This window comes from Suncus etruscus, chromosome 8 (assembly GCF_024139225.1).
Source record: "Suncus etruscus isolate mSunEtr1 chromosome 8, mSunEtr1.pri.cur, whole genome shotgun sequence".
NCBI lineage: Eukaryota > Metazoa > Chordata > Mammalia > Eulipotyphla > Soricidae > Suncus > Suncus etruscus.
This window is the reverse complement of record NC_064855.1, coordinates 446,971-459,006: the sequence shown is the minus strand read 5'-3', so window position 1 is coordinate 459,006 and position 12,036 is coordinate 446,971. Positions and strand designations below refer to the sequence as shown.

The 12,036-nt window shown below is 48.5% G+C and overlaps 1 protein-coding gene across 2 annotated transcripts in view; it reads right to left on the bottom strand.

Annotated features, from left to right (window-relative positions):
* The window catches only part of LOC126015491 (zinc finger protein OZF-like), a 64,714-nt gene extending 58,165 nt beyond the window's left edge, over positions 1-6,549 (bottom strand). Inside the window, exons 1-2 of one of the 2 annotated variants that reach the window (XM_049778023.1) lie at positions 6,333-6,549; positions 821-963 (exon numbers count right to left, since the gene is read on the bottom strand). In XM_049778023.1, the coding sequence (XP_049633980.1) occupies positions 821-835 (15 nt within the window). In that variant the 5' untranslated portion in view covers positions 836-963; positions 6,333-6,549. The remainder of the gene's footprint in view (positions 1-820; positions 964-6,332) is intronic. The other variant, XM_049778022.1, reaches the window with a different exon arrangement.
* Positions 6,550-12,036: the final 5,487 nt, after the last annotated feature.

Here is a 12,036-nt window from a genome sequence, read left to right as displayed (position 1 = left end):
GGATGCCGGGATTTGAATCACCGTCCTTCTGCATGCAAGGCAAATGCCTTACCTACATGCTATCTCTCCGGCCCCTTCTTTTTTTAATTTTATATCTGGTTGTATTCAGAGCTTACTTGTGACTGAGCTCAAGGGGCTCAGAGAATGTGTGGTGCTGGGGAGCAAACCAGGTTCGGCTGTGTGCCAGGCACATGCCCTACCTACTGTCATCACTCTGGCCCCATAGCGTGTTTTCTTAAAGGTGCTATTTGCTATTGGTGCTGGAGGAAGCTAGAACTCAATGGGCTGAGCATGTGTTTCTCATCTCGGAAGCCCTGGGTTTAATCCCTGAGCCTCTAAACACATATCCTGAGCACAGCTGGGTTTGGGCCAAAACAAATTCTCTTTTTTCTTTATTTTAAGTTTCTGGATTTTGAGCCATAACCTGTAGTGCTCAGGATTCATTCCTGGCATACCTCAGGGGACTCTCTGTGGTGCCAGAGATCCATCTGGGATCAGCCACATTGCAAGACACCCCTTCCCCCCTCCATGTACTATCACTCTGGCCATTGTTCTGTTTTACATTTCTTTGGAAGTGGGCAGGGCATTAAGCCAGTGTTCAAAACCAGGCATGCTCAGGGGACTACATTTGGTGCTGGGGATTTGAAATCAGGTTGTGGCCCCCAACACTGAAACAAGGCAGGGGCCCAACCTCCTGTACTGCCTTCTGATCCCTCCTTATCCTACCATTCCCCCACTTTCATTTAGGAGCGCTTCCCAAATGCTCATTAAAGTATCAGGTAAAAGAGAAAATGAGATCAAACAAAGCAAAGTAACTCACCCGAAATGTGTCCATGATCTTTGCTCTTCGAAACACGAAGGATACTGGAAGTGAAGCCCGGAGAGTTGAGGGAAAGAGGCAGCGCAAGATGAAGCGACTTTCTCCTAATTGGAATTCTTACTCTCAGGTGCTCTAGTCATCGGCTGGAAGAGATGAAAGAGGGACTTCTGCGGGACACTCGTGCCTCATCTTGAGAAGGAAAGACCTTGACATAGGACCACATTGATGAATTGGAAGGTTTTACGTATGATTTACACTTCAGTTCAAAAACATACAGTACTCAGTGACTGAACAGGTAGCAGATAAATCTATAAACTGATGCTGACAGGGGCCACTTGTAGAGCATTTGTCTCCAAAGACACTTTACGTAGCTTGAGCCTAACAACAAAGGCTGGGTGATACACTGCTTTGATCCAGCTGTGCTGTGTATCCTTGGGGTAATATGAGGCAGGCACAGAAGGGGGTCCAGTGGTGGGTCCAGTGGTGCCAGAAAGCAAACTCAGTGTTTTATTTAGCTCTCTGCAAGTGCTCTACCACTTGAACCATCTCCCCAAACTGATTAAAAAAAATCAATGGGGCAGGAGTGATAGAACAGCAGGTAGACTGCTTGCCTTGCATGATGCTGACCCAGGTTTAGTCCCTGACACCACACATGTTCCCCTGAGCTTGCCAAGAGTAATCCTTGGACACAGAGCCAGGAGTAAACCTGGAGCACAGCCAGGGATACAAAAATAAATAAAAAATGGAACATCTGTAAAAAATAATGTTAAATCATTTCCCTATGAATAGGTTCATAATACTCCATGTTTGTGACTATACTGGGATAGTGGTGCATTTTGTCTTTTAATTTATTCTTGAGGAGGCTCCACCTGGCAGTGCTCTGAACTTACTCCTGGCTCTGCATTTATGGATCACTTCTGGTAGGGATTGGGGAGAACTCTATGGGGTTCCTGGAATCAAACTTAGGTTGGTTTTATGCAATGCAAGAAAACTCCTGCTATATTATCTTTTTTAAAGAGATAAATGTCAAAGAGAGAATATATCTTTTTTGTTTTGTTTTGGGGCCACAGCCAGTGGTACTCAGGGCTTACTCCTGCCTTTGCACAGCCTGCAAAAGGCTCAGGGAACATATGAGGTACTGGGAACTGAATCCAGGTTGACCAGATGCAAGACAAATGCCCTACTTACTGTATTATCATTCTGGTCCCTATCATATCATGGGAAAATTTTTTTAGCCCATTATTTTGCACTTAAAAATTCACTTAGTGTACTTTGGGGGTGATAGATTATTCCAGTAATGGCTATAAAAAGTCTTGCTTCTCTGCACTGAAGTTACTTCAACGATGATCTAGGCTTTGCTATTTGACTTGCTTTGACAAAAGAGAAATTTGTCCGGGACTTTTCACCAGAGTTTCCTTACTGGAAGACTGTCAGCTTATCAGAAACCTCAGCTGGGGCCAGGGAAATAGTATATCAGGTAGGGCACTTGCCTTGCATGCTGTTGACCTGAGTTTGATCCTCAGCATCCCAAGTGGTTCTCTGAGCATGACCAGGAATAATTCCTGAGCTAGGAGTAACCACTGAACATCACTGGATGTGGCTCTCCAAAATCAAAAACTAAAAAAACAAAGGTGGAAGCACTGAGCTTTTCATTTTTAGCAAATTAGTTTGAAATTTTTATTTTGGTTTTAATTGTTTTGGGGCCACACGAGGCAGTGCTCAGTGATCCTCCTGGCTCTGCATTCAGGAATCACTTCTGGTAGGCTTGGGGGATCATATGGGATGTCAGGAATTGAACCTGGGTCAGCTGTGTGCAAGGGAAAACCCTACCTTCTATACTCTCTATTGCTCTGGTCCCAGTTTGATTAAATTTTAAGCTAGTCCATTGATTGGATAGAGAATAAACACTAATTGTGAAAGTCAAGGCAAATGTCCTATCCACTCTGCTGTTGTTCCGACCCCTGAGCCAAATGCTTTCAAAGTAGAGTGATATAAACTGGAAGAACTTTCATTGAAGTTACTGGAACTGAGACACTACATAAGTCATAAGATCAATTGTCTACAGATCAGAAAACAGGCTGTAAGCTCTACAGTGAAGAAGCTTGGGTCTTTTTTGGTCCATGGGCCACACCTGGCTGTGTGCAGGGCCTATTCCTGCACTGAACTTAGGGACCACTCCTGGTGGACTCAAACATTATGGAGTGCTGGAAACTGAACCTGGTTCCACTATATGCAAGATCCATGTCCTACCCACTGTACAACTGCTGTGGCTCCCAGCTGTATTTTTTACAGGCAGCTGACTTTGTTTTATGTCCAGTTGGAGCAATCCATCAAGAGCACCTCTGAAGGGGCCTACTTTTTCTATTTTAGGGGTGACAGTCAAAACAAGAATTCTTGGTATCAGAGAGACAGTACAGTGGAAAAGGTGCTTGCCTTGCACCTGATCAACCTGGATTCAGTGCCTGGCACCTCATAAGAGTAAATGCCAGGAGTGATCCCTAAATGCAGAGCCAGGAGTAGGCCCTTAAAATTGCTGGGTGTGGTCCCAAAGCAATACAAAACAAAAAGAATTTTAAAAAGAAAAAATATTCTCCATTAAGTGGGAAACATGTTTTTTATTATTAACTACTGAAAACCTAGAGTCCAGGCTGGAGTGAAGCACAGCAGTAGGGCGTTTGCCTTCAATGCAATCAATCCAGGAGGGATGGCGGTTCAAATCCTGGCATCCCATATGGTCCCCTGAGCCTGCCAGGAGCGATTTCTGAGTGCAGAGCCAGGAGTAACCTCTGAGCACCGCCGGGTATGGCCCCCAAACCAAAACCAAATAAAAAGTGAAAACCCAGAGTCTACAGAAAATATGGAGTGGAAAAGGATATGCACAGTTTATGGTACAATAGCTATTTGTTCTAAACCTTTTCTCCAATAGTGTCCAGAAGGACTTGAGTAACAGTACTGCAGGGAGGGAGCTTGCCTTGCATGTGGCTTACTTGGATTGGATCCATGGCATCCTATATGGTTCCCCAGAGGACTGCCAGGAGTGATTCCTGAGTGCTGAGCCACAAGTAAGCCCTAGCATGGTCGGCTGTTGCTCAAAGAAAAACAAAACAAAGTCAAAACATCAAGCCAACAACAAACACAAAGAGACAAACAAACCACGTGAGAACAAATGTGGCTCAATGTGGCAACTGGTACAAAATTGATGCCTGCCCTGTCTGCTTCCAAACAGTTACCTGTTCCAAGAAGGACAGAGCTGTCATTCAAAGCTCAGAAGCCTCTCCTATAATTCAAGGTCCCTAGAAACTTAATCTTGTATAACAGTTCTCCAATCTCCAGCGCAATGGGCAGGCTACAGAGTGTAGGAGGACTCTACGCTTCCCGGCTGAAGATTGCAGGAAAAAACCACTGGGAAGAAATGGTCAAAGACACTTCTCAAGGGGTTCCCTTGGGCCTCTCCATGTCGTGTCTGGGCTCACTTTACAGATGCCCAAGCTAAATGGCCTCCCCCATAGCGCTTCTTTGCAGAGCTGGCACAGGAATGCGAGCACAAAAAACACACTCTCTCTCCCTCCCCCAACCCCCCACTGCTCCAGAAAGTCTTAGCACTGCAGGTAGGGCTTTTGCCTTGCACAATGCTGACAGGTTCTATCCCGGACATCCCATATGGTCCCCTGAGCGTGATCTCAAAATAGGATCGAACACACACAAAGCCCCCAAAACAAACCCCACATTTCCTTGAGGAGATCACTGCCAAAGCCCAGTCCTGAGTGCCAGTCACTTCCAGGAGCACACACTGAGCCCGCAGACCCTGCATGCATGTCCCTCTGCCTAATGTGCACCAGCCCCACTGTCACCCAGGGCCACTCCCAGTGCAGACGTCCCCAAATCTAGCCCAGCACCCCCTTTACAGAATGCCAGAAATCTACCTTCCTTGAGCGCACAATTAAAAGGGGACCTTGCGGCTGACCTGGCTTTGATCCTCGGGGTCCCATATGGTCCTCCCGGCTGAGTAATTCCCGAAGGCAGGGCCAGGAGCTCGAGCGTCTCCTTTTGTGGTCCAAAATCCGAAACCAATTAACCAACCAACCAACCAACCAACCACTCACTCACCCACCCAGACAACGCAAAACCAACCAACCAACCAACCAACCAACCAACCAACCAACCAATCCACCCACACAAAAACCCACCCTTGGGGCAGGAGCGAGGGAACAGCATTCATCAGCTCAGAGTGGCAGTGGTGTTGCCACTTGGGGAAACTGCCCCGTGCCTCAGTTTCCCCCTGGGAACCAGAAGCAAAGCTGCTCAGGCTCGCATCTCCTCACTTGTGGGTGAATCTTTGTTTCCTCCCCACCAAGGGCTCTGGGCTCCTTGTCTCTCATTCTCACCCGGGGACTCAAGTCCCCTTCCCCACTACCTGCTCCTCCAGGCCCGCACCCGCCTGGCCCACAGGGGCTGAGGCAGCTCCCTCAACCCCCCCACTGAGGTCCCCTCACCAAACTTTCCCCTTCCCCCACCTTGTGCCAGGGGCCACTCCAGCCTCACAGCTGCACTTAGTTCTGAAGCAAGCGGGCAGATCGGGGCTGGCAATAAGTTTAGGGACATAGTAAGACCAATAAAGGGGTTGGAGCGATTGCACAGCGGGGAGGAGTGCGTTTTGCACGCGCTTCGCCTGGGTTAGGACCCCCCCCCCCGCATTCCATATGGTCCCAGGGGTAAATAAAGCCCAAGCGCAGTCAGGAGTAACCTGAGCGCCGCCGGTTGTGGCCCCCCCTCAAATAAAATCAATCAGTAAATAACTAATAAAAAGCAATGCGGGGCGGAAAGCAGCAGGAAGGCTGCACCCCTTCTGCACACGCAGGGACTGAGGCAGGCGGAGGGAATCTGGGCTGATGATGTTGGCGCCGGCCCAGAGGAGGCCGGACCCCTCGGGAGCCGAGCGGAGAGGAGCGGAGAGGAGAGCGACCTCGGCGGGAACAAAAGGCCGAGCAGGAGCAGGAAAGAGGCCGTCGCAAGAGCAAAGTGCTTTCCCCTGGCCAACACCCTAACAACAGAACAGGCTCTTATCTTGGGGAGCAAGCCAAAGATTGGGGCGCCTGGCAGCGACGCCCCGAAATCCACTTTGCAAACAACGAGTCGCTCTTTGGCAAGCGCTCCCCATCCTCTAGACCCCCCAACGACACGATCGCACCCCATCACCCTCGTGCACACCCTCCAGACACGCTCTCCTGCGAGTGTCGCCAGAAACTGGGGCGACCCGGGCTTGCATTGCCCTGCCCTGCCTTGCCAAGCCCCAAATGGGCTCCGGAGCTCCCCGAAGAACCCCCGGATCTGGGGGTGCAGGCCCAGAGCGATCGATCCCTGCCCGGGGCGACGCGAGGATCGAGGCTGCAGCCCTCCCCGGCGCCCCTCGGCTCCCTCCGGCACGGGCTCCTGGCACCCGCAATCCCGCTCCCCACAGTCTTTGTTCCCCGAGCCCGGGCCTCCCGTCTGCACCCCGATCGTCTGCACCGACCTCTCCGCTCGCTCTGTCCAGCGTCGGGTGGCCGAGCTCCCGCAGCAGCAGCCTCGCACCGAACTTGAGCCAGGGTCCGGGGAAGGAAGTCGTCCGAGCAGGGTTTTCCAGCGGGAAAGAGAGCCGCGGGCGGTTGCGAGGCGGCGCGGAAGTGGCCGATGACTTTGCAGCGCCTCCCGGGCGGGCAGCGGCCTTAAGGACGGACCACACTGCCCGGCAGCCTCTGCGCGCCGCCCGGCCTGCCAGGGGGTTTGGCGGCGGCGGCGCGTCCCTGCGGCCCGCTGGACTACATTTCCCAGAAGCGTCCGCGGTCGCGAGCGCCGGCCTTCCCGGGGGGGGGGGGTTAGCAGGCGGCCTGCGCAGCGCTGTTGCCGCGCTGAGCCCGGGTGAGGATCCGGGGAACTACAGCTCCCAGAAGCCTCTGCGCCCATGCCACTCTGCCTTCCAGAAGGGTTTGCTAGCGTTGGCATTTCTTTGCTACCCCGGGGGGGGGGGCGGTTATGGGTCCGGTTGGACTACATTTCCCAGAAGACTCTGCTCCCACGCCTGCCTGCCTTCCAGGGGGATTTGCTAAGCAGCGTTGGCGCATTTGCTATGAACGTGTGTGAGATAGATAGATGACAGATAGATAGATAGATAGATATAGATAGTGGGCCCGGGTGGACTACATTTCCCAGAAGCCTCTGCACCCACGCCTGCCTGCCTTCCAGGGGGATTTGCTAAGCAGCGTTGGCGCATTTCTTGCTATAGCCGTGTGTGTGTGTGTGTGTGTGTGTGTGTGTGTGTGTGTGTGTGTGTGTGATGGATCCGACTGGACTAGAAGCCAGAAGTCCTTGCACCCGCTCTTTCTCGCCTCTCAGAAGACCCTTGCGTTATCAGTTACGTTGTTCCTGCCCTATGTCTTGGTGAGGATCTGACTAACTACATTTCCCAGAAGCCTCCGCGCCCACGCCTTCCTGCTTTCCAGAATGATTCGGTGGCGTTGGTGCTTCTCGCTCAAGCCGGACTACATTCCCCAGAAGCCCTTGCGCGCGCTCTTTCGCGGTGGCGCATTACCTGCTGTTGCCCTGAGGCCAGATGCTGGTGGAAACTGTCTTTGTTCAACCACAGGGGCCAGGAACGGTCGTTTCTGCTGAACTGTTCATTTGACCGACTGAAAAGGAAAGCGCAGGGAGTGGACACATTCAAAGGGGCCGGGAGTGTTCCTGAGAACGTTTTAGTTTTTGATAAAGGCGAGTGGGGGAGGGGCGCACGCGACACATGACTCTCTCTCTCTCTCTCGATTTAAATGTGTTTTTGCTAGTTTCACTTAACGCATGCAGTATCAGCGTCCTCACTGTCCTAACGCAGTGAACCAAAGCGAGTGTGACTTGATTGCACTGAAAACAACTTGGAGCGGTCACACTTGGGGCGGTTTTCAAGGCTGACTGCTGCCAGAGTGCTCGGGTCATTTCTGGCAAGCAAGTGCACTCCCCACTGTAAAATCACTCAGGTCCTAAGCTATTAACATTTTCAGATGGTTTTGTTGGGGACAAGGAGCTGTGACTCAAAAGAGAAAGGATGTAGGAACATTTGTCACTCCGATTCTGGAGGATGTGCTTGATGACTCAGGAGACTGCAAGAGTCCTGACTGGGCTTAGGCAGGACCTGGGCCCAAGCTTTTGTTAGGGATCCATCACTGAACTGTTTTGAAATTCCCAGATAAATAATTCTCTTGATGGAATAATTCCAGAAGTGAGTCATTGATTGACATAGACATTTTAAATGGGGAGGGCCAAGAAATCTGTAGAGAAAATGCAACCTCCAACCCTAGAGCACAGGCTAATTATTTTAAAAAGTGAATGTGTAGGGGCTGGAACGATAGTACAGTGTTCAATCCCCTGCATTCTTGGTTCAATCCCCAGCATCCCATACGGTCCCCTTAGCACTGAGAAGAGTGATTCCTGAGTGTCGAACCAGGAGTAGCCCTGAGTACCGCCAGGAAAACAAATAATAAACAAATAATAAAATATAGGTGAATGTGTTGAGAAAACCCACTGACATTCTGGAAAAATTGTCCAGTATTTATCATTTTTGTTGTTGTTTGATTTTAATTTTTTGTTTAGAAAACAACTCAGTACTGCAAAACCAACTTAGGATTTTTCTTTCTTCAGCCCTTTTCTAGTTAACTGCAACTGAAACTCTCCAAGCTTGATCAGGAAATGTGTATTCAGGGTCGAATTAATCTTGACTCAGAATAAAAGAGTTTTTTTGGGGGGGAGGTAGGGTGGGGCACACCATGATGCTCAGGCCTCACCCTTAGCTCTGCACTAAGGTGTTGGGAGAGGGAGGCCTTTGGATTGGTCCACATGTTGCCTTCTAATTAGATGTCTCTCAATTGGTTCCTTTGGTTTTCCTATTAAAAAGATGTTTCCCTATTGTCTCATCATCTGGCTTTTTCCCCTCCCCTTGGGGATGGTCTTTATTTGTGGCCCTCCGTACAACATTTTGTGGCCTGCGGGCGGCCTTCAAATATGTTTTTTTTATTCGGTAAGCGAATAATCGCGAATACTGCGATATTTGAAGGCCGGCCATGGGCCACAAAATGTTGTATGGAGGGCCGCAACAACTCTCGGGCTGCAAGTTTGAGCCCCCTGCAATAAAGGCTACTCAGGCAGCCTGGAGAAGGGCTGACAGCTTGGCTCTTAGGAGCAACTGGCTGCAAGTGAACTGCGGGCCTGTTCCTCCCCAACTGTGTGTGGATTATTTCCTCGTCGGAATTGCTGCCAAACCTGAGTCTCCCCCTCTGAGGATTGTGGAATCATTCAAAAACTTTTGGGGGGGGGGGTTTGGAGCCACACTCAGTGGCACTCAGGAGTTATATATGGCTCTGCGCTCAGAACTCATCCTGGCACGACTCAGAAGATCATATGGGGTACCTGGAATAAAACCCAGGCTGGTTGTCTGCAAGGCAATCCCCTGTTACTGTGATATCTTTCTGACCCCCCAAACAAAAAAGAAATAACTAAATTAATTCTATTTCCTTTTTTTTTTGGTTTTTGGGTCACACCCAGCAGCACACTTAATTTCTGAGGCTCGAGGGTTCAAGATTTAGTCAATCCAAAGGCCTCTACCAACACTACCAACACTAAGGGATTATTCCTGGCATGCTTGGGGGGACCATATGTGTTGCCAGGGATAGAACGCAGGTCATGGAGTGCAGTACAAATGCCCACCTGTTGTACTATCACTCCTGCTCAGAACTAAAGTTTTTACTCTCTCCCAGAAGTGTAAATTAGTTTTGAAATAAAAATTCAATCTCAGAAGAATAGGGGCCAGAGAGATAGCATTTGCCTTGCATGTAGAAGGATGGTGTTTTGAATCCCGGTCCCACGAGCCTTCCAGGAACGATTTCTGAGCATAGAGCCAGGAGTAACCCCTGAGCGCTGCTGGGTGAAATCCAAAAAAAAAAAAAAAAGTGGGGGGGGGCGGCAGAGAGATAGCACAGCGGCGTTTGCCTTGCAAGCAGCCAATCCAGGACCAAAGGTGGTTGGTTCGAATCCCGGTGTCCCATATGGTCCCCCGTGCCTGCCAGGAGCTATTTCTGAGCAGACAGCCAGGAGGAACCCCTGAGCAATGCCGGGTGTGGCCCAAAAACCAAAAAAAAAAAAAGATCTCAGAAGAATAATGTAAGTGGGCAGGGGTCGTGAGTCTAACTTAAATGGAATGTTTGGGAAGTAGGAATTATTATTTTAGTTTTTGGGTCACACCCAGTGATGCTTGGGTTATTCCCAAGGTTACTCAGGAATTACTTCATGTAGTGTTTAGGAGCTAGAATCCAGGGAGGCCACGTGCAAGGCAAGGCAATGTCACATGTAAGGAAAATGTATTATCACTCTGGTCTGGTAGGTATGATTTCTTTTTATTATAAGAACTTCCAAGGATATCATATCAGAAACATTTATTTAGGTTTCTGAAGACTGTTATCTTGGTCATATGCTTTTGTGAAGAAATAGGGTTAGTTCCAGGTCCTAGACAAAAATTTAAAAAGTTACTAGGAAGCAATAACATGGGTGGTTTAGTTAAATTCTTGACAGTAATTCTTAGAACTCATTAAAGTATGCCAGTCAGTGTTTGAAGCCAGAGAGGTAGTACAACAGGGAAGGCATTTATCTTGCACATGGCAGACCCGGGTTTAATTCCTGGCACCACAGATAGTTCCCCAAACCCGCCAGGAATGAACCATGAGCACAGAGCCTAAGCACTGCTATATGGGGCCTAAAAACAAAACAAATTAGTAAAATATATATTTATTTCAGGGTCAGAAAGTATAAGTGCCAATTAAAGTGTTTGACCCTGGTTTGATACCTGTCAACATAGATAGCCCCCTGAGCACTGTCAGGCAGGACCCTCAAATGCAGCACTAGGAATAACAGTGACATCCAATCCCTCCCACTTTCCACTGGCAAAATGTAATATGCCAACCTCAAGCCAGAGAGACAATTCAGTAGACTAAAACACCTGCTCTTTTTGATTAATTTTGGGGTCACACCCTGTGATGCTCAATGATTACTCCTGACTCTGCACTCAGGAATTTTCCTAGTGGAGCTTAGAGGATTCTATAGGATGCTGGGGATTGAACCCCAGTCAGCCACATATAAGGCAAATATCCTGTACTCACACTCAATTCCTCTGATACTCCCCTCCTCCCCTGATTTCTAAGGACATTAGATCATAGTGCCACCCCATGTTACTGTTATTTTTTTTTTTAGATTTATTTTCTGTTTCTGTTTTGTTTTTGTTTAGAGGCCACACTCAGTGATGCCTCGGGATTATACCTGGCTCTCCACTCAGAAATCACTCCTGACACTACTTGGGGGACCATAAGAATGCCAAGGATTAAACCTGGGTCAGCTGCATGCAAGACAAGTTCCCTACCTACTGAGCTCTGTCTCAGTTTTGTAATTATTAAAAAATTTTATTTTATTTTTGGGTCACACTCGGCAGCGCTCAGGTATTCCTTCTGGTTCCACGCTCAGAAATCGCTCCTGGCAGGCTCAGGGGACCATATGGGATGCCGGGATTCGAACCAATGACCTTCTGCATGAAAGGCAAACGCCATATCTTCATGCTATCTCTCCGACCCCATTTTTGTAATTATTATATATATTATTGGCTTTTATTTTGTTAATTAAAATTTTATTACTTTATTTAAATACTATGTTTTATATAATTAGTCTAATACATTTATTTCTGCCTTTCCATATTCCAACACCAAGCCAACCAGCACTGTAAAATTGCCTTCACCATTGTCCCTGGATTCCCACCCACCCCCAAACCTACCCCATTGACAGGTACGACATAATTTACACTATATTGCTTTCTTTTTTTTTTTTTTTTTTTTTTTTTTTGGTTTTTGGGCCACACCCGGCGGTGCTCAGGGGTTACTCCTGGCTGTCTGCTCAGAAATAGCTCCTGGCAGGCACGGGGGACCATATGGGACACCGGGATTCGAACCAACCACCTTAGGTCCTGGATCGACTGCTTGCAAGGCTAGCACCGCTGTGCTATCTCTCCGGGCCCTATATTGCTTTCTTAAACTAAGTAAAGTGAAATTATAAAAATACTTGGTGAAAATTATTTTGTCTAACAATGGAGTCATTAAATCATTGTCTGGAGGTTTAGTAAACTATTTGTTGCTAATTGATTATTTTATTATTATTAT